The sequence below is a fragment of the Acipenser ruthenus genome, chromosome 9 (assembly GCF_902713425.1).
Source record: "Acipenser ruthenus chromosome 9, fAciRut3.2 maternal haplotype, whole genome shotgun sequence".
Classification (NCBI taxonomy): domain Eukaryota; kingdom Metazoa; phylum Chordata; class Actinopteri; order Acipenseriformes; family Acipenseridae; genus Acipenser; species Acipenser ruthenus.
Genome location: NC_081197.1, coordinates 31158330 through 31181928, shown reverse-complemented (window position 1 = coordinate 31181928; position 23599 = coordinate 31158330). Strand labels below are relative to the sequence as shown.

Sequence of the window (23599 nt, the reverse complement as noted above, 5' to 3'; positions counted from 1 at the left end):
ACAATAGAGAACTTTTTAAATAAACAAGCTTTAATAAACATACTGTCTTAAACAGAGCTAATTTTAGCCATATTATTGATATAGACCTTTCTCTTATGAACTAACCTATAATATTTTGTCAACTGTTGACTTGTACTAACTTTGCATTCTTATTTACTTTAATGAGACTACGAAAGACTATATAATGAACTATAGATGTTGGGAGTTGCAGATGGAATATTGAATATTAAATACTGGTACATTCTATTTAAATGAAGAGCAGTATTTCACTGGAGGCTTTACTAAATGATAGCATCTGCTAAAAGAAAATCACTGTTGATTCCAACTCTGGGGTGATGAATTGCACAGCTCTTGCACCACACAGAAAGCTGGGTGACAGTTAAAAAATACAGTTGTATTTCATTCTAAAATTAAAATTATGATTTGTTAATGTTTTATTTTGTGTATTGTTAACTTTGATTTTGCATACAGACATTAACATTGAAATTGTATTTTTATAATTTATAATTTAAAAAAAGAAGACCTTAATAACTGTACATGTTTATGTTTTCCCTTTGAAAACACATAGAACATCCTATCTAGTTACACACAGTCTGTCTTTATTTCTCAGTTTCATTTTCCTGTTTCGGTTAAGCTCCACTGCACTGCCAGATGGTCTGAAGGAGATTCATTTTTCATAGTTGTGATTTTAGACACCGCTCATTGTCTTGAAGAAAATATATATTTCCAGGTGTAACGACTATGAAAAGGGTGGACATATTTATTATTTATCATTAGGTCCTCTGGCCCAGATGTTAAAAACATGTTTGTAAGCTCAGTGTTTCATTCATTAGTCAAGAAGTCAATTTCAAATCCAAGGACAGAAAGTGTTATGCGTTGTTATGCAGCTCAATAGACCTGCTTCCCTGCTGAGGCGGAAAATACACTCCCCTGATGCAGCAAAACAAATTAATAATTGAGCTCTGTGCTGATTAATTTGCATTAAACAAGGCATCATCTTGTGACTGAAAAGATGGAGAGCAGGAGACACTTCTCAAATGTCTTTGTGAATATTTAATAGTTTTTATTACCATTAATACAGTCACTTATAGATGATAGCCTGCTAACTCTTCATTACTGAATCTTACTAATTGAATAGCAGCTTCTTTCATAAAATGGTAATAAAACTGCTTTAGGGGGATTTTTCATTGATAGATGAATGTTGTTAAAAATGGCTTCTAATTTATTTCACACATTTAATATTTAATTATATTTTTTGCACACACGCACACACACACACACACACACACACACACACACACACAGTAGTATTCATTTTAACTATGCAGTTGAAATTGAACTGTACCCAAATATATTCTCAATATATTAAAATACATTTCCCAAGGCTATTCATTAGCAGTTATTGAGATTTTCCTGAAATATAACTTTAAAATATAAAAGGCTAGTACAATTGAAATGTACATCATCTACAATTTGAAACACTCAATGATAAAATATACAGAAGTGCTCAAAACATACAAGCCTTTTATTCTAAGTCCATAGCCCATCAGTGGACCATCAAACCTTTCAAACCACTGGTGTCCATGGACAGCTAATGCTGGTAAAGAGTTAACATGAATCAAGTTCAAAGACAGTACAGGCATACAGACCATGAACCCTTGGCAATTCCTTCTGTCCTTCTGTCCACTCTTGTTTCTTAAAATTAATATATGAGATCAGATCTGAAATAATGCTACTGTACTTATAAGCATTTACATATTAAAATGAATACAAAAATGGAAATGCAGCAATGTCAAGTGGTATGTAAAACCGTGGAAGGCAATACAGTTTTGTTTGCAGTATAGTTAATTTACGCAGTAAAGTGAATTCCAGTATAAGCATCTTTAATAAAAGTGTAATCAAATAATAGCTTTAGGGACACTCTTCATATTTCCATCCATTATTAAATAATTGTATATAATAAAAGCAAAATAATTAAGCCATTAAAGCCATAATCTTAGAGAAAGTTGGGTACAAGTCAGTAACAGTTTGCCTGTGCTGATTAAATGCTTTAGCTGTAGGCATCGGCATTTATCAAAACATGAGGACTGTTACTTCATGAGCACCTCTGAGCTTTTTCAAGATTATTGTTTTTGTAATTGTTTTGTATATTTTGTGGAACACTTTAGGCTGCATTATTTTAAGTACTCTGTTATAATAGCCTAGTTCCATTATGAATTTACTGTATCAGGAGTTAGTTTAAATCAAATTTGAATTAAAAAAATTAAAAAATAAACTGTATCCAAGAATCACTTATAACTTTAAAAGACTGAAAAAAGTAATAATATTGTGAGTGTGGAAGTCAGAGTTTGTGCTTTTTATTGCATTAACATTTTATTTTTCAAAATCAAGAACCGACATTAGGATTTTATCAGAAGCTCCAATAACTAAAAACGCTGCTGTGCACAATAGTTAAACAGAAAGGCACAACTTTCAAATTATAACTTTTTTGATTGACAGGAAGGACTCGAGTTCAATTAACAACTGAAAAGATATTGTAAAAATAAATCAATACTGTTTTTTTATTTATTTATTTTTTTAACATAAGTCATTTCGATCTGAAATACACTTGTTAATTAACATTACTGTTATCATCATGTCAAAAGCATTTACCATCTACACAGATTCCAATAAACTTTCCAAACATCGCTTTTCAGTCCTCCCTTTAGCCCAGAAATTACCAATCTAATTTTAAAAATACATTCTTTATCTTTCATTTTTAAATGCTGAATTCTATGGATATAAAGATCACTGGCCTATCAAATACAATGTATCATGGTCCCCTGAGCAGGCATTATAAAAGCTTTGACTTTTATAATTACTATATAATAACATATCTGAAAGGGATACTGTAATTGGAGGACTTTTCCCACCAAATGCCGTAGCTTGAAAGTGGTAGAAAAGAATATCCATTGCCCAAAGGTAAGGTAACAAACCCTTGAACTACTTATTAAAGTAAAAAGATACCAATGTAATCTTACATCAAGGTCCTCCTGCAAAGAATGTTACAGGTTCCTGGTTTTGTTGTAAAGTAACTAACTGTTAGATCAGAGTATCATCTTAACGCAATATTGTAACACCCATAGCTACAGCAAGCTATCACAGAACACAAAGTCTTGGATAAAGTCCTTTCAAGTGATTTCAGGGTGAAGTGAATGTCAAGGCTTATCACAGCAAGTGCTTGAGACATTCTCGTTGCATTTGGAGGGCTTTAAAAGAGCAGCATCGCAGACCATCATTGCTATATAAAAGCAAATGCAGGAGACTTTGTTTTTTCTAGGGTGTTCTTTTATATAGCATTAGTAAACTTAATCCTGAAGAATCTCAGTATATTCTTTTTCATTTAGGTCAGGAAGGGTTCACTCTCAAAACCAAAGCTGGTAGATCAATAGAAAGATCAACAGAGGATATTCTTAAGCACTAATATCCGGTGCACCAGGCACTACCAGCAAGACTATTGATAGTGGTGACAGTTAAATGTCTTGAATGATAGTGAGAGTTTCATGACTCAAAGCCCTTATACTGTAGTTTAACATGCATTTCCCATATGTAAGAACCCTGAGAACTGACATCCTCCAATAAGGAAGTTCTATTGCAGGGCACTATCACATTACTAGCTTTAAAAAAAGCTAAACAAAAGGAAATGACAACACCGAAAAGGTAAACAGCCCTACGAATGAGAGATTTTAAATGTTTCAAATAATAAAGGAGCTGTTTATCAGTTTCTTATTGCAATAAACCCCTAATTATTTGTAATTGAACTTGTCTGCTTGGTAGCATCCTCGTCTAACCACACATTCAGTTTGAAGTGGGATGCAGTGATGAGTTTCTCTCATATCAAGCATGCTGCTGGCACGGTGCTTGAAAAAAGAATACACAGCTCAAAGAGTTAAGCGTACGTTTAAAAAGGAAAGATACAAGCCAGTACTGACTTGCTCTAAACCTAATCCAAGGACCAAAAGTGGCCAGGGACAAATAAACATTTTTTTTTTAATCAGCTCCTTGTAATTCAGAGCAGGTTTTATTTACCAGCTCTTCTCATTAATTCACTGTATAAGCCATTCTTCTCCCCAAAGTACAGTTAACACTGTGTATACTTTCATAACTGCCTGTCTGCCATCTTTGAAGTGGTGGTGAAGACTAATATGCAGAGGAATAGGCTGCAATAACAAGTCCCAGTAGCACTACACTCACTTGCTGGACAGAGAGGAGGGAGTCTTAGAATTATTGGGAGCTGAAAACAATTGATCAAGCAAAAGAAAATATGGTCCCTTGCAGTTGTGGGAGATTTTACCCTCATGCCATGTAATCATTTTCCAACAGGTCTGAATAATGATTCAAAGATTACCCATGCAAGCAACTGCTCCATTTTAAATGTTTGACATTGGGCCTTGCACTTCACTGCTGCTTGCAGTCAGTTTGCAATCCATATTTTATATGAATATCTCAGTTGTATTTTAATGGCTCTCCCAATTCACTTGTAGCCTAGGGCTAAAAAAGACGCTCAGCTGATGGTAAGATCACCTACTACTGAACCACAAAACAAACACAAAGTGATATTTGAGTTAAAAATGACAGCTGATTCTCCTGGAAGGAGTGAAACTGCCTGAACAATGTCGATGAGCTGATGTAGAAAATAAATACTGTTACTGGTACAGCGTATTATAAAGATGCAAAGAATGACCAAGTGCCTGGTTACTAAAAACAATAACATGAAACAGGGTGGTACTGTAAAATGTAGTGAAGTGGCAAGACTTTTTTTTCTTCTTTTTATATTATCCGTATTGTACTTATTATAAAATGCTTTTTAAATGTTTGACATTGGGCCTTGCACTTCACTGCTGCTTGCAGTCAGTTTGCAATCCATATTTTATATGAATATCTCAGTTGTATTTTAATGGCTCTCCCAATTCACTTGTAGCCTAGGGCTAAAAAAGACGCTCAGCTGATGGTAAGATCACCTACTACTGAACCACAAAACAAACACAAAGTGATATTTGAGTTAAAAATGACAGCTGATTCTCCTGGAAGGAGTGAAACTGCCTGAACAATGTCGATGAGCTGATGTAGAAAATAAATACTGTTACTGGTACAGCGTATTATAAAGATGCAAAGAATGACCAAGTGCCTGGTTACTAAAAACAATAACATGAAACAGGGTGGTACTGTAAAATGTAGTGAAGTGGCAAGACTTTTTTTTCTTCTTTTTATATTATCCGTATTGTACTTATTATAAAATGCTTTTTAAATGTTTGACATTGGGCCTTGCACTTCACTGCTGCTTGCAGTCAGTTTGCAATCCATATTTTATATGAATATCTCAGTTGTATTTTAATGGCTCTCCCAATTCACTTGTAGCCTAGGGCTAAAAAAGACGCTCAGCTGATGGTAAGATCACCTACTACTGAACCACAAAACAAACACAAAGTGATATTTGAGTTAAAAATGACAGCTGATTCTCCTGGAAGGAGTGAAACTGCCTGAACAATGTCGATGAGCTGATGTAGAAAATAAATATTGTTACTGGTACAGCGTATTATAAAGATGCAAAGAATGACCAAGTGCCTGGTTACTAAAAACAATAACATGAAACAGGGTGGTACTGTAAAATGTAGTGAAGTGGCAAGACTTTTTTTTCTTCTTTTTATATTATCCGTATTGTACTTATTATAAAATGCTTTTTTTTTTAATTTATTTAAAAAGTGATGTCATTTTCATTCACTTTCATACTATCCGACTTGTCAATGGGGAGACATTCTTCTTCTCCATGTAACACAATTCTTTTTGATGCATGATAATGGAAAACTTTTGCATGTGAGTAGCTGGTTTGGTTCTCTGCAAGTTTTTCTTATGGCCTTGATCCCTTTTTGTTTACATTTCATTTTTAAAAATAAAGCTGGTTGAAGCATGCAAACGTTCAAGCATAGTGTAAATGTTAAAGTCACCTATTAGATGACCGGACCATAAAATATATAATCCTCTGGCCTTCCTACAAAATATTTAAAGGCTTGCTTTTTGTTACAAAAAAGGAGATTTTTCAACCCACGGCTAAACTTTTGTTAACCAGTCATTTAAGGCTGCAGAGATTAAACTAATTTGAAAAATGATTCCAGCCTTCCAAACGCTTTTATACAGTGTACCTAAACAGACTCCCCCCCCCCCCTCCCAACATTTGTGATTTTAAAAGGGTCTGTGGCAGGGTGAGGAGCTCTGTACATGAAAAGGGGGCAGGGCAAAGCCCTGCCATAAATATATTATTTATGTTTAGAACGGGGTACCCCTCTGCCCCTGTGCAATTTATTATTTTGTATTTGTTTTGTTGTATTATTATTATTATTATTATTATTATTATTATTGTTATGGTATTTATAAATATGAGCCGTGTTTTGTTATTATTTTTTATTGTTTCGCAGCGTGGATGGGAAGCCCCATCCACATTAAAAACCTTGTGCAGAAGGTGACCATCTCCTGAGTTAATTGATTGTTGCTAATCGGGAGATGGTCATCTGCATATAAGCCTGCAGCTCTCTGCACTCAGGTCGGGTGTTCAGGAGTGAAGGGGAGCAAGAGAGGAGAGTTTAAAAGTAAAACTAAAACTAAAAAATAAGTAGGATCAGTGAAGGCTACTGCCCAGTCTGGGGTCTGTTTTGTTGTGTTTTTTTTGTTTGTGATTTGTTTTTGTTTGAATATTTATTTTGCTCTGTGAGCACTGTTTTTGTTCAAATAGTTTATTTATTTTTGTGTTAAAAATAAACTGTGCCACAGCATCTTTTTGCCCTGCAGTACGGCCTGTGTTTTTCTTCCTGCTGCTGGCCTGACGTCACCACTACAGCCATCCCTGTCACAGGGTCACTTAAGTAAACCTGTTTGTTTCCACAGGTTTTGGTTAAATACTGTATTTTGCCTAACAAGGTACATGCGTTGTGAGAGAAGACGACACAGATGAGACTAAGGGCCATATTTACACATCATTTACCACAGTGCTAAGTTAACACGTATTTATTTGATTTGGACGAAAGCAAACCATTGATGTTAAAAAGCTTCAGATATATAACACTTAGTTGTTGCTTGCTAGTTTTGTAACATAATAATTTTAATAAAAATAAAATGGTGCAAATTTATAACCTGCTAGATGTTCTAATGCGGTAGGCCAATACCTCTGGTGCAACTGTGTATTGAGCAGCCTGAATGAGGTGCCGCAGGGGCCTATAACGGAACGGACGCTTCATGATGTGTTATATTAACCAATTCCGTAGCCACAAGCAAAATCAGTAAAAGGCTAAAGATGTTTCCTGTTCTCCCTGTGTATGCACCTGCCAATTTAAATAATGATCTCATTATATTAACCTAACTAGGAACAAAACGTAGCTATCAGAAATGGTACCATATTCTCCAAGCTCACACACTCTACCAAACTATTTTGACAGTCTGAAATCCGATTTACCACCACCAACCAATAGGCGTAGCACCATAAAAACAAAAACAGAAATAGAGGCATGAGTTGAGGATAACATACATTCTCAGCTACATCAGTTCAACTGAATTTAAGTTGATAAAATTAAATGTAGGTACTTACAGTAGTTGATTTCAATCGGATGACTACTTCACAGAAGTAGGTGGTGGGGCTTGCTTTTGAAGATGGTGTTGATTTTGTTATAGTCCATAAAATCACACAAGTCTCTCTCAAATGATAACAGAGTCAGTGAATTTAAGCGAGCTGTAAGCATCGAGCTCCTGGCGGCTGATTTGATTTGGTTTACACTTGAGGAGAGCCGTTCCACTGTGCACATTGTCATTGGCAGTGTGAGCAAAATCTTTAATAAGGAATGTACATTTGGAAAAGTATCTCCGTTGCAGCAGTCCAAAACTTCAACTAGAGTTGGAAATTGTTTCCCCCCCTGTCGCCTTTCGCCTCAATTGATGGAAAAACACTGACTGATACCAAACAAGTTACACACTGAATTGAGACTGTCTGTGTGGCCGAATGTCTCGGATGTAGGCAGGAATTCTCCAGCGGCTTTCATGAGGCTGTATGAATCATTTTGAAAGCGGCTGTTTATTTCGTTGAGTTGACAGTCCAGAATTTGATTCCAAATAGCTAGCAGGTCATTGTCAAGGCGTACCCGTGTCGATTTTCCCAAAGAAGAAGTTACCACTGAATTCTCATATCAACTGGGTAGTTTTCGTTTACGAGAGAATGAGATGTCCCAGTTTTCGATTTCGTTTTTTTCCATTAGATCATTTGTTAATGTCAGCACCTTGCTGAAACCATTTTTTCACTATCTCTTAAGTCTGTCAAACTCTCCTTCAGGCCCTCAATTCAATCTATACAGTCTGTGACAGATATGGTTGCACTCTGCAAGCCTTTGGTGGCAAAGTCAGACATTTCAAACAGCTTCCCAAATAAAACAAGTAAATATATATATTTTTTTGTTTGAATTTGCTGGAGAAGAGACTGTGCCTCCAACCTGGTCTGCCCCCCACCTTCTGCAAACTCCATTAGCGCTTCTAAAATAACATCAAAAAGGCTGAGTATCTTGCTCACCGAACTGGACCTGGAACTCCAGCATGTATCTACCGCCCGCTCAAGCTCAAGACACTGGCGACTGGGGTGCATCTCTTTCTGAATCTCTAAAAAACGAGCATGCCTGTATGACCCAGTCATGAAAGAGTGCAACGCATTCGTAGTCTCAAAAAAAGTGGTAACATCTGCAGATGTTTTTTGCAACCGCAGAAAGCACCAGGTTCAGGTGGTGAGAATGACAGTGAACATAAATAGCTCGTTGAAATTTACGTTTCAAAATGACTTGCACGCCCCCTTATACCCAGACATGACAGATGCCCCATCGAAACCGAAGCCAACACACAACTCGGGATCCAACTCAAAACTTTCCAAAACTTTACTTATTTTTGCAGATATTCCTTCTGCCGTCATGTCAGTTGTGTTGAGAAAACCTACAGCTCTCTCTTTCAACACTCCTTTGTGCACATATCTCAAGCATACTGCCACAATCTCCCATTTGGACTTGTCTTTGCATTCGTCCGCAAGAATAGAATAGTAAGTGTTTGATGTCTCGTGCAATTCCAGCCTGATTTTACGAAGAAGCAAAGAGGCTGCAAACTAGATCATTTTGAATGTCATGACTTGTCATAGTTGCATTTTTTGGAAGTGCTTCTAGCCGGCTTTTGATTTCTGAGTCATACTTGCAGAGGAGTTGAAAAAGTTTGAAAAAGTTCCCCCTGTTAAGGGTGTAATTGTTCTCCCTGTGCCCACGGAGAGCTATTTGTTTCGCACAGAACATTACAATGTCAAGCACGACCTTGATGTGCTGCCGGTTGTTTTCAATCAATCAAGCATTCACAGCCTCCCTATTTAACTGATTAAAAACATTTCCACGGCCTGACTGCTGGCACTCTCTATAGCTATCGAATTTGCAAACCGTTGCTGCATGAGCTTTACTCGATTCATGCTTTGTACAGGCCTGGTGCGTGTGTTTCCAATCATTAAAACCACGACTGAACTTATCTGCAATAGATGATGAATCACCGAAATGTCTACACATTTTACAGAAAATTGCGTTTTTTGAAATGCTATATTCCAGCCACTTGTGTTTTGAATACCAATGAGCCACAAAACAGTGGGACTTACCAGCAATGACGGAGGCTAGATAACGCATGAGTATGGGTTGTGTCGGTGGTTCATCAATGGCAGACAAATCCGAGGCTGTACCTGTTGAACTTGCGTTTTCACTGAATCGAAGGGGTTTCACTGATCCCCGGTACTAGCACATTTTTAGAAGAAGTCGAAGGGGTTTCACTGATTCCCAGTACTAGCGCATTTTTAGAAGAAGTCGAAGGGGTTTCACTGATTCCCAGTACCAGCGCATTTTTTGAAGAAGTCGAAGGGGTTTCACTGGATTCCCGGTACTGGTGCATTTTTAGAAGAAGTCAAAGGGGTTTCACTGATTCCCAGTACTGGCACATTTTTTGAAGAAGTCGAAGGGGTTTCACTGATTCTCGGTACTTGCGCATTTTTTGAAGAAGTCGAAGGGGTTTCACTGATTCCCGGTACTGGCACATTTTTTGAAGAAGTTGAAGGGGTTTCACTGATCCCTGGTTCTGGTGCATTCATTGATTCGTCAGTTCGTTTTCTTTTTACAAAATGAAGAAGAATGGTTTGTCGGGGCATATTATTATTTGTTTATTTTAGCAGACGCCTTTACCCTAGGCGACTTACAGAGGCCCGGGTGTGTGAACTATGCATCAGCTGCAGAGTCACTTACAATTACGTCTCACCCAAAAGACGGAGCACAAGGAGGTTAAGTGACTTGCTCAGGGTCACACAATGAGTCAGTGGCTGAGGTGGGATTTGAACCGGGGACCTCCTGGTTACAAGCCCATTTCTTTAATTTACAGAAAGTTCGAGACTGACATAGAATAGGCTTTACCTATTGTTTTTTGTTTGCTTTTTTAATCAGTTTTTCTGCTGCTTCCTTCACTGTCACTATAGTAAAGCAAAGTTATGGTTATGGGAGAATAATATCACATTTGTCCACTACGTAAGGCAGACTGCAGTCTCCAGTGCTTTCATTCGTTTTTTGTGGAGCACTAAAACAACTGTTGGATGTTAAACATTAAATCAAAACAAAGTAAACAAATGCAGTTCACACCTAAATTAACATAACAGCCATCTACACCTAAAAAATACAGAGGTGTGTTTTTATTGCACACTGGATACCTTTAGAATTCCAGTTCACACAGACTGTTAAAGCACAAAATTATATTTTTTCTAGCATGTGGCTGATGATGTATAGTTCACAGATAAAATCACCTCATGCATTCTCTTTTTATTTTTCATGTGCTTGACTGTGCAACCAAGGTCTGCTGTTGGTTTTAATTGAGTGAGTTAAGTTGCGTTGTGTTGTGGCAGCGAGGGAATTGGAAGCGTAATATGAGAAAAGTGCAATCTCTCAATGGATTAAATGGTGTGCACTTGAGCAGGGCATAACAGAAAGTGTTTGGCCTTTTCATCTTTTATCCCACACTGCCAGGAGCATCAGAAATTGAATAAACTTGAACGCCTTTTCATTTTAAAACAAAAACGTTATACTGAGCTGAAGCAATATCTTTTTAATGTCTGCTATCACAGAAACTAAACTAAATTGCTGCAATAGGAAAATGAACTTCACAAAGGCATTTAAAGCTTCAACCCCCTAATATGAGCTGGAGTCTGTGTGGTGGTTACCTAGCTATTTTTATTTTGCTTAAAATTCTGATCCTTGTAAATATATATATACTGCATATATATATATATATATATATATGCAGTATATATATATATATATATATGCAGTATATATATATATATATATATATATATGCAGTATATATATATATAGGAAATGTAAAACCTAGCTGAATGAATGGATGTCAAAGATGACTATGTCAGCTGAGAATTGATGCCATTTGCACTGAGTGAGCTAAATATATACCACAGTCCTTCACGACTGAGGAGCAGCAGAGACACCCTGAATAATCTGGTCACCTTGTCTGCAGGTTTTGTAATTAGTGGCTACACCTGGGTCTGGACAGATGAGTGAGTGATGGTAGATATGAAGTGTTAAGCACTGTTGTGGTCCAGGGAGGATTGTGATCTAAAGTACATGCTGTTTTACCTTAACTGGACTGCATTCTCATTTATATCCAAGAGAGAAACACCACGGGATTTTGCAATCCACACTTTTACCAGAAACCGTTTGAGTATCCCTAGAAAAGCTACTATTAAAATGGGCAAATCTATAGTATAACAGACTGTCACAGACTATTTATCAATGGAGAAGTCTGCTGTTCCGCTTCATTAATACACCATATTTATTTAGATAAGTTTATCCATCAAAGACTCAAAGCTGATCTAAGTCATACGATACACATGAAAACAATGGTCTTTATTTGATTTGTATTTATTTTTGTGTCCTACAGAAACAATGTCAGCCTTAAAGGATCTAGCACAGTTCTGTTTGACCTCTGGGTTACTCTTTGATTGCATTGATTGTTCAAGGGGTTTTACCATATCAGATGGGATGTCATTTTTACATGGCGGTAATGAGTCTCTTTGGTGACCTGACTTTTTTTTCCTTTTCATTTTAGTCCTAAAGATTTTCAATTATACTATTTCCAGACAACAAAAATATATTGATTTTGTTTTTGAAAAGCCAGTCACTTTCTTGTAAGCAGCCTTGAGGTCCTCAACCTTTTGAAATGCATTTCTTTACCTTTTCAATATTTATTGAGTTGCTGGTGTCAGGTTTATTCTTCTAAATATAAGGGAATATGGAGATGCTTGTCTTGTTGAATGCGTTGGTTCTGAATATTGTTATACAGCTTTACAGTGCTTCTTATTCAGCATCTACATAAACAATTTATCTTGGACTTTGCATTTTTCTATTTAACCTTGCAAAAATATATATATATATATATTTGTAACAGTATTTGATTGTTTTATTTTAGAACGGGGTCCCCTCCGCCCGTGTTATTTTGTGTTTGTTTATTTGTGTGTATTAATTGTGTTTTAGGACGGCGAAGCGCCGTCCGTTTCATGTACTGTTTTGAGACCGGCGAAAAAGACGGTCTTTTACATTGTGTAGTCGGTGGGGATCAGATTAAAACCCCTTCCCTAAATACCCTCGTATTAATGTTATTGTATTATTGTATCAACTTAGGTAATTAAGGTTCCAGCCACAGACTATAAAAGATGCTCTCCAGGTTCATTAGGGGGGGGGGGGGGGGGGGGGGGGGGGGGGTGTTAGAGGAGAGACGTAAGTCTGACTAAAAATAGAAGGAAAGATTGCTACTTACTGTGAACCCTGAAGGTACTCGTATCTGTGATTTTGTGTCTATTTGTTTGGCCAACGTGCCCTTTTGTTTGTAGAAGTGTTTTTTTTTGTTCAAGCCTTTTATTTATTTTTGTTGTTTAATAAAAACGGCAGCCACCGTATTCCTTTTGAAAACTGCAGTGCCTGTGTGTTTTTAGTTCCTGCACTCTGGCCTGACGTCACCACTCGTCATTCCTGTCACACGTGGTGTCAGAAGCGGGATTACCAGCACCTCCAGGACTCAGGCCAGAGCGGGTACCGCAGTTTTTTTTTTCAGTTTTGCCAGTAGGGTTTTTTTTTTCCGTTGTTGCAGTAAAGCGAGGATGGGGAGAAAGAGCCGCAGGAAGCAGCGGAAGCAGCAGCAGCAACAACAACAACAGCTACAGCACTCATCCTGCATGCCGGGCTGGGAGGAGGACAGCCACAACGGGGCAGGGTGCCCGTATACGCGGGCTCAGGGAAAGGAGCAGCTGTCACCCCAAGCATCAGTAGCCACCCCTCTACCCCCACTGCCACCGGGTTCCCCACCATCCCGGGAAATATGGGACTGGCTGGTGCGCCCCGAGGGGAACTTCGCCAGTGACCTCCCCTAGGTTATTAATACGCTGCGGATGCGAGATGGGGAACGATGGGAGGACTGGGTGCAACAGCACAACCCGGCATCAGTTAGTGACGTTACCATGGTGGTGCTGGGGTACCTAGCTGCAGACATGGGAGGGGTGCCTTCCAGTGAGCAAGAGGGAGAGGAGCAGTCGCTGCCCTCTCCAGTACCTGAGTGGGAGGAGCCCGAATGTCCTACGCCTGAGTGGGAGGAGCCCGAACGTCCTACGCCTGAGTGGGAGGAGCCCGGACGTCCACAGCCCAAAAGGGAGGAGTCGGGGCATCCACAGCCCAAAAGGGAGGAGTCGGGGCGTCCACAGCCCAAAAGGGAGGAGTCGGGGTGTCCACAGCCCAAAAAGGAGGAGCCGGGGTGTCTATAGCCCAAAAAGGAGGAGCCGGGGCGTACACAGCCCAGAGAGGGGGAAGATGGGGCTTCCACAGCCCTAGGACCCAAGCTGCCAGCAGAGGGAGAATGCCTGCTGTCCCCATCTCCGCCAGCAGAGGGAGAGTGCCTGCTGGTTCCCCCGCTGCAGCCAGAGGGGGAGGAGCCCCTGCCGCCTTCGCAGCCAGAAGGGGAGGAGCCCCTGCCGTCTTCGCAGCCAGAAGGGGAGGAGGCCCTGCCGTCTTCGCAGCAAGAAGGGGAGGAGCCCCTGCCGCCTTCGCCAGGAGCAGAGCAGCAGGAGCTGCCTCTGCCTCCACCACCCGAGGGAGAGAAGCAGGAGCTGCCTCTGCCTCCACCACCACCACTCGAAGGAGAGGAGCAGGAGCTGCCTCTGCCTCCACCACCACCACCCGAGGGAGAGGAGCAGGAGCTGCCTCTCCCTTCACGACAGGATGGACCAGGGCAGGATGCTGCCGGACATCAGCAGCCGCTGCATAGGTTGCTGAGGGGAGCACGGAGGAAAACCGCTAGGTCGCAGCGGCTGCAAAGAGGGCCGCCCAAGGATGCCAGCCACGCACCGCTCAGGGATGCCACGACCGCATCGCCTGGGGCTGCCTGTTGCTCCGCATCGCCTGGGGCTGCCTTTTCCTCCAAACAGGGTACAGGGTACGAGGGAGAAGTGGAGCTCCCGCTGCCTCCTTCATGGCCAGGGGCTCCCCTCCCGAGTTCGCCTCCCGAGGGTCCGCTGCTGCCGCCGTCGCCTCCCAAGGGTCCGCTGCTGCCGCCGTCGCCTCCCGAGGGTCCGCTGCTGCCGCCGTCGCCTCCTGAGGGTCCGCTGCTGCCGCCGTCGCCTCTCGAGGGTCCTGCTTTGCCTGGGGTCGCCAAGGATCCTGCTTCGCCTGGGGCTGCCTGGTGCTCCGCATCGCCTGGGGCTGCCTGTTGCTCCACATCGCCTGAGGCCGCTGCCTGGCTTGCGTCGCCTGAGGCCGCTGCCTGGCTTGCGTCGCCTGGGGCTGCTGCCTGGCTTGCGTCACCTGAGGCCGCTGCCTGGCTTGCGTCCCTCTGGGCCACTGCCTGGCTTGCGTCCCTCTGGGTTGCTGCCTGGCTTGCGTCCCTCTGGGTCGCTGCCAGTCTTGCTTCGCCCGGGGTCGCTGCCAGTCTTGCTTCGCCCGGGGTCGCTGCCAGTCTTGCTTTGCCCGGGGGGGGGGCGCTACTGGTTCTGCAGGATCACAGGAAGCACCGGGGCCGGTGCCTCGGAAAAGGGGGCTGCCGGCTACAAAGAAGGGGGGAGAGGTCAGGAGACCAGCTCCCCCTATGGCAGTGCGGCCGGACGCCCACCAGAGGGCGCTGCTGGCCATGAAGAGGGGGGAGGTCAGGAGACCAGCTCCCCCAGCTGCACTTTTGCAGCAGGAAGTGTTGTGGTCGGAGCCCCACGGAGGGGAGCTGCCGGCCATGAAGAGGAGGGGGGAGGTCAGGAGACCAGTTCCCCCAGCCGCACTTTCGCAGCAGGATATGGTGTGGCTGAAGCCCCGGAAGAGGGAGCTGTTAGCCACCAAGAAGTGGGGGGTGGAGGACATTCCACCATGGCCACCCCCAGAAACACCTTGCTTCTCCCTCTTCCGGGACTTTAAGACTGAGGGGGGAGGTGGCCGTAGGGCCATGTGTGCGTTGCACAAGGGGGGGTATATGTAACAGGGCGAGCAGCCCTGTACAGTATTTGTTTGTTTTATTTTAGAACGGGGTCCCCTCCGCCCGTGTTATTTTGTGTTTGTTTGTTTGTGTGTATTTATTGTGTTTTAGGACGGCGAAGCGCCATCCGTTTCATGTACTGTTTTGAGACCGGCGGAAAAGCCGGTCTTTTGTATTGTGTAGTCGGTGGGGATCGGGTTAAAACCCCTTCCCTAAATACCCTCGTGGGAATGTGGCTGGAGCCTTAAGGAAATTATTGTATCAACTTAGGTAATTAAGGTTCCAGCCACAGACTATAAAAGACGCTCTTCAGGTTCATTGGGGGGGGTGTTAGAGGAGAGACGTAAGTCTGACTAAAAATAGAAGGAACGATTGCTACTTACTGTGAACCCTGAAGGTACTCGTATCTGTGATTTTGTGTCTATTTGTTTGGCCAACGTGCCCTTTTGTTTGTAGAAGTGTTTTTTTTGTTCAAGCCTTTTATTTATTTTTGTTGTTTAATAAAAACGGCAGCCGCCGTATTCCTTTTGAAAACTGCAGTGCCTGTGTGTTTTTAGTTCCTGCACTCTGGCCTGACGTCACCACTCGTCATTCCTGTCACAATATTATATAGATTAATCTGAATAAACAGCGTTTGCCTTTCTATGTACTTATTCAGAGCTCTTTCTTTTTCTCAAGCAACTTTGCTAGTAAAAATGTTATTCATGCAACCCATTTCTTGGAAGCTTAGGCTGATATTCAGGGGAGGAATTATTGAATGAGATCACTGAGATCACTTCCTATATAAATCTCAGGTAACCTGGGCATTGCCGTCGCAATCATAGTTGTAATCCTACCCTCCACCTCCCTAACTTCCACTTTGATGCAGACGGGGGGGGGGGGGGGGGTGGTGCGTGACCTGGCATAGTCACATCAGTTCCTCTTTCAGAGGGTGGTGGCTTCTCCTTCTCCCCTTAACAGGCGGGACCAGCGGCCAAATAGTCCATAATCACTACTTCACCATACCCATACAAGCAGTCATGATCGTGACATTGAATAAATTAAGGGAATCTCTATGTCAGTTTGGTTGCATGTTTAAGCAGGCACTCCTGCATGCACTTCTTAATGTCTTCCTGCCTTCAGAACATGTTCCACTGCTGTGTTTGAAGATGTTTGGTGAATTATGCCAACAGTGAGTTTTATTATTTTCAGTTTTTTTTTTGTAATAGCTCAAGCTGTCTTTTTCTTCCTTTTAAAGTCCAGGCACTTTATAATTAGCGCATTACTGTAAATGCTGTAACTGTAGTTCTTCTATATGTTCATTCAGTAATAGGAACAATACATGTATTGCAAATTCAGTTATTTAGATATCAATTACAGAATTTTCACATTATTCATGTGTTGTTGTTTAACTTTTTTTTTTTTTTCAATACATTTTAAAATGTCATTACAGCTGTGGAAAAGAGTCTAAGGAGAATATAAATTCTGACATTCAACAGAAATTATGTGGAGAATGATTTCTATTCATTCGATTAGCCAATTTTTGAGTAACATAAAATAAAAAAATATTCTTTCCCAGCTATAAGTTAATTGAACTAGGTCCTTAATGCTTAAGAAATTGCACCACTTAAAGAAAACATGTATTTGAATTTATTATAAAGAAAAGTTGAAGCTTAATTGTATTTGTCACATACAGATATCACACATTGTATTCAAGAGAGAAACAGATGATTTTCACAATGCATTCGAACAATGTTATCTCTATTTCTATCACCTAGAAACATCAGTAAAATAAAAAATGTGACAGGAGATATCCAAAAGATGGAATAACTTTACATATTTTCAACTGCCTGATGTTTAACACTGAGAAACAGGTGCGTTCTGTCATTCGACTGTGCAGTATTCTATCAAGTACATCAGAGAACCCCCCGTATTTTAAGTCTCTTGAGGATAACTATCAGCTCCCTAAGCTTCTGGATAGTGCTAACTGATATGATTCATTAAAGTCATGGGTTATTGCAGGGGCACTGTGGCAAAGTGCCCCGCCCCTGTGTGCATTTGTGTGTTCTATGTTGTATGTATGCGTGCGTGTGTTAATGTTGGTGTATAGATTGGTACACGGGATATAAACGGGTCTGTGTTTCACGTGTATTTAAAAAGTGTATATTTGTATTTAGGCACGGGATTGCACATCACGCACGTGCATTTAAAATGTAATATGTGAGCACGGGGTTGCACAGAATTAATTCACGTGCTGGGATTCAAGTGAATAATTAATTAGTAATTGAATCCCAGCACAACAGTATATATAGAGACACGTAGCACTCAGTCAGGGTGGTTGGGTGTTCGGAAGAGGAGAACGGGTGAGAGAGAAAGGAGTAATTAGAAGTAAAGATCGTAAATATAAGTGTTTGTTCTCACCGTGTTTGTTTGTCTGTCCGTGCACCGTTTGTTTAGTGTCAGTCGTTTTGTTTGTCTTTTTATTTTGGCGTGTAGTGCCGTGTCCCGTGTTTTCTGTTTAAACCTTTTATTTTGTCATTAAACGCTGAGTGCAGCCATTGCACTCAGCATTTCTCATCACCATCACCGTCTCTGTTTATTTATTTCCTGCATCCTGGTCTGACGCCACCCACTCCGGCCGTCTTTGTGACACGTGGTGTCCTGCGTGGGATCGACAGCGCCTCCAGGACTCAGGCCAGAGCAGGAACCGCAGTTTCTTGGATTTAAAATAAATAAATAAATAAATAAATAAAAACAAAATACAATGGAAGGCTGGAACTGGAGAGACGGCTGCAGTGAGCTGGAGGAGCTCCTCGGCAGGTTGGAGGACCAAGGCTGGTGCCTTGCCTGCGGGGTGTATGGGCACACAGTGGCTGTCTGCCCCTTCCAGGAAGAGGAGGAGGAACCAGGCCAAATGAGGAAGGTGAGGAGAAGGAGGCAGAGAGGGGGAAAAGTGAGGAGGAAGCAGAGGGAGCCAAGTTGGTGCACCATGTGCATTGCCTATGGGCATGAGGACGAGGACTGCCCAGAGCAGGAGCCAGGGGAGGAGGAGCCCGAACGTCCTACGCCTGAGTGGGAGGAGCCCGAACGTCCTACGCCTGAGTGGGAGGAGCCCGAACGTCCTACGCCTGAGTGGGGGGAGCCCGAACGTCCACAGCCCAACAGGGAGGAGTCAGTGCGTCCACAGCCCAACAGGGAGGAGTCGGTGCGTCCACAGCCCAACAGGGAGGAGTCGGTGCGTCCACAGCCCAAAAGGGAGGAGTCGGTGCGTCCACAGCCCGAAGAGAGGGAAGTTGGGGCTTCCACAGCCCTAGGACCCAAGCTGCCAGCAGAGGGTGAATACCTGCTGGTCCCACCTCCACCAGCAGAGGGTGAATGCCTGCTGGTTCCACCTCCACCGCAGTGGGAGGACTGCTTGCCCCTCCCACCTCCACCAGCAGAGGGTGAATACCTGCTGGTTCCTCCTCCACCGCAGTGGGAGGACTGCTGGCCACTCCCACCTCCACCAGCAGAGGGTGAATACCTGCTGGTTCCACCACCGCCAGGAGCAGAGGAGCTGGAGCTGCCTCTGCCTCCACCACCGCCAGGAGCAGAGGAGCTGGAGCTGCCTCTGCCTCCACCACCGCCAGGAGCAGAGGAGCGGGAGCTACCTCTGCCTCCACCACCGCCAGGAGCAGAGGAGCTGGAGCTGCCTCTGCCTCCGCCACCGCCCGGAGCAGAGGAGCAGGAGCTGCCTCTGCTGCCCGTACCTCCGCAGGGAGTACGGTGGCCGGAGCCCCAGAAAGGGGAGCTGCCGGCCACGAAGAAGGGGGAGGAGGTCTGGAGACCACCAACCCCAGCAGCAGTTTCGCTGCCGGAGATCGTGGGGGAGGTCCAGAGACCTGCTCCCACTGCAGCAGTTTCGCTGCCGGAGATCGTGGGGGAGGTCCGGAGACCTGCTCCCACTGCAGCTTCTTCGCTGCCGGCAGTACTGTGGTCGGAGCCCCACCAAAGGGAGCTACCGGCTACAAAGAAGGGGGACGAGGTCTGGAGACCACTTTCCCCAGCAGCAGTTTCGCTGCAGGAGTTCTTGTGGCCGGAGCCCCACAGGAGGGAGCTGCCGGCTACGAAGAAGGGGGAGGTCGGGGGACCACCTGCCCCCGCAGCTTTTTCGCTGCAGGATGGGACCAACAGGCTGTCAGCCGTGCCACTACCGGCAGGAGTGCTGACAGCATTGCCAGCCAAGGGCCCACTGAAGCCTCCCTTCCCAGCCCGAGACTTTGTTCTGGACTGCTGGGTTTTTAAGGGGGGAGGTGGCCGTTGAGGCCATGTGTGCTGCGCACAAGGGGGGGTATATGTGGCAAAGTGCCCCGCCCCTGTGTGCATTTGTGTGTTCTATGTTGTATGTATGCGTGCGTGTGTTAATGTTGGTGTATAGATTGGTACACGGGATATAAACGGGTCTGTGTTTCACGTGTATTTAAAAAGTGTATATTTGTATTTAGGCACGGGATTGCACATCACGCACGTGCATTTAAAATGTAATATGTGAGCACGGGGTTGCACAGAATTAATTCACGTGCTGGGATTCAAGTGAATAATTAATTAGTAATTGAATCCCAGCACAACAGTATATATAGAGACACGTAGCACTCAGTCAGGGTGGTTGGGTGTTCGGAAGAGGAGAACGGGTGAGAGAGAAAGGAGTAATTAGAAGTAAAGATCGTAAATATAAGTGTTTGTTCTCACCGTGTTTGTTTGTCTGTCCGTGCACCGTTTGTTTAGTGTCAGTCGTTTTGTTTGTCTTTTTATTTTGGCGTGTAGTGCCGTGTCCCGTGTTTTCTGTTTAAACCTTTTATTTTGTCATTAAATGCTGAGTGCAGCCATTGCACTCAGCATTTCTCATCACCATCACCGTCTCTGTTTATTTATTTCCTGCATCCTGGTCTGACGCCACCCACTCCGGCCGTCTTTGTGACAGGCACCCAGTCCCTGTTTGTGTTATATCTCTATAACCCCTCATTCACTAAGACTGAATTTTGCATACAGCCATTTCACACAGCGTTCTGCATTCAGGTTGGATACTTTCACCTCCAAGGCAATGAATTGTATATTTCAGTGGGGGCTGTGCAGGTGGGCACAAAAAATGGGAAGGCAGAAAAATGACAGAGGGCTTGGGGGTCCCCTTAAGCCCCCAACAGCAGTAGAATCACATTATTGTATTCTGACTGTCAACACTTTTCGTATCTTCTAATTTTCTCCACTAGCCAGCAGAGAGAAGAGAACAGTAGCCCATCATAGTTTTGTTCTAAAAAATGTAACTGTTACACACTGCCAGCCTATGGTTAAAAATGTAATGTATACAATGTTAAACGCATTTAGATTTGATGGGCATGTCATTAACATATCATATATTGCTAAACTTAAATAAATGACCAACAAAAATGTTTTTTTTATAACAATGTAAATTAAATCAGTCTACAGGCATTCGCTACGTCCTTCTAAACCATGGTTCGTTTCTGTCACTCTCATCAGTATTAGCATCCGAGGTCATTAATGTAGGAGGGCACATGTTCGGTGATTGTCTAAAACAGGCAAAAGGGGAGGGGGGGCATGCCACCCATAGCCATTTTTACTCAGTGTTCCATGCAAGCCACTTGAAGAAATTGAAGAATATGATTGGCTAATAGACGTGCTAATCATAACTACAGAGGAGACAAGGGTGCACCTGCCTCCTCCGAACGTACAGCAGTGACTGAGTGGAGAATTTGGATCGGGCGGCTACTTCCTCATTAAAGCTATCTATTTGTTGTTATATTACATATAAAAAAAATCAATAAATAAATACAAAAGATTATTTATTTTAAAATGTTCGAGTAGGCAGTTTCTCCTCTTCCTCTTCTGAAGGTCTGCCACTGGCAGTTTGACCTTGCTGGGTCTTTTTACTTCTACAATGCTCTCATACTGTATCTTATAGCAATCACATTCTTGAATGTGTAAACAACATCCTAATTATCATCATACACATATTTAAGGCAAAATGAATGCATTGTTAACTTTGTATTAGTTGTTAGTAACCTCTTTATGCCACACAATCACTCCAATACCATTTTGAAAAGACAAGTTACAGTTTTTGCATCAGTCAGCAGAATGACAGGTACAGTACGGTAGGAGGGACTCTACAGTCATTAACATGTAGGTGCACACTGGTGTGACTTTGCACTCCCAGCACCACACTGGCCATGCCCTTGAACGCTCTGTTAGCTTCCCTGTGCTGCCCTGCGCAGAATACAAATCAGTGGTGTATTCAGTAACACTGAAAAAAGCCAGTACTGCAATCACCAAGGGAGGTCTGTTCCTACCTATGAAGAGATTCCATTCCGGATCAAGATCGGCTTGGTTCGCCAGGCAGCCCTTCATTACATTCCGGCAGTAGTTGTTGCAGGGCTTTAGGGCAGGCATTCCGCGACAATGAGGACAGTATAACATCTTCATTAGTGCCCGGATGCACCCTGGAGTTGGGCTGACCTGCAGAATTAAGAAAATGAAATGTAATTTCCTTTGCTGCACATTGCAAAGAGTAGGGCAGTCTGCAAGCAGCGATGCAGAAGGGTCACAAAGCTCCCGGAAAAAGACACCTGCAGACAAGACGGATCCAGTTAAGCCCACTGATCATTCATTCACTTGTTTATTACAGGAAAAAGCACTATAATCGTATCTCTGGGGAAACAGAACCCCATTTCAATAGCCATTCTGTATGAGCAGAGATGAGTAGTTGCACCAGTTATACAGCATTACATCCACAAATGAAAATGACACACAAACAAGTTATGCACTTTGCAATTTAAACATGCATCATATGAAAGACCCACCATACTCCAAATATATACAGTATTCTGTTAGAAATATGTATCATACCATTTGGGAAGTAGACACACATGCATTACTAAACTGTACACGGTTGGCGAAGGGGCTCATTTTGCAAGCACTACCGGAGGGTTGTGCGAAAATGTAGACTAGCGGTAACATAAATAAAAGAAGAAGACAGTTTTAAATCTAGGCACACCCAGTGGACTGATATAAAGCAAAACTGATTTCCTCAATGTTTGTCAAACAAGGTCAGAGTATATAAGAAACTCTTCCCCTTAATGCATTAACTGAAAACAATACGGCTATCTTTTTTTAACAGGAGTTAACCAAGCAGTGCCTTTGTTTAGATCACATCACACATCTAAAAACGCTGACCTTAATTTATCATTGGCAAAATATTCCTTATTATCTGGGCCTCTAAAACATGTTCTATTTCTATAAGCTAAACTTTACAGCATTTTATTATTATTATTATTATTATTATTATTATTATTATTATACAGATAAAACACCATGTAGGACAGACAGAAACACACACAGCACATTTAGATATTTTAAATCACATTGGTCATCTGTTTTGATGATACATGGATAGTAATACATTAAAAATCACCTTGGATTCCATCTGGCTAAGTTCACTAAGGACTTCTTTAAATAACAGTATCAGCTGCTTCTCAGAAAAGAAAGGCAAACTGTTCATGTACAAGTTAGGCAGGTCCCACGAATGCCCTCTTGAAGTAGCAACTGATACAGTAAACATAGCAGAACCAAATCAAACTATTACTTATATTCAAATAGCAACAAAACAATTAATTACAGAAGCAGCAATAGAATACACTTGATATATTCAAGTGATACTTTTAAATGCGTAAATAACAAGCGGTTCACAGATTCTGAATGATCATGTTTTAAGTTTCCAGTCTCCCAACCATGTAGCCCTTGACTTTGTTAACATTGTTAATCATGTGGTCCACCAGTTAGTAGTGATTCAGTCTGCTACTACTGTTCTAAAACTGAACATCGCGTTCTTGATGACTTTTTTAGGATGCAGCGGCCTTTGTTTTCAGCTCTAATCACTCCATGTACAATTCACCGCCATTAATGACCCATTTTCTGTGTAATAAATTGTAGACATAATGTTTGCACTCATTTATGATGTGTTAACAACCCATCACACCACCCACCATCT

General features: G+C 42.4%; 1 protein-coding gene across 2 annotated transcripts in view; it reads right to left on the bottom strand.

The window, feature by feature from the left end:
• LOC117405946 (glypican-6-like) overlaps positions 1-23599 on the bottom strand; it is a 327104-nt gene that overhangs the window by 94087 nt on the left and 209418 nt on the right. For both annotated transcript variants that reach the window (XM_034009496.3, XM_034009497.3), the window contains exon 4: positions 21903-22068. In XM_034009496.3, the coding sequence (XP_033865387.3) occupies positions 21903-22068 (166 nt within the window). The remainder of the gene's footprint in view (positions 1-21902; positions 22069-23599) is intronic.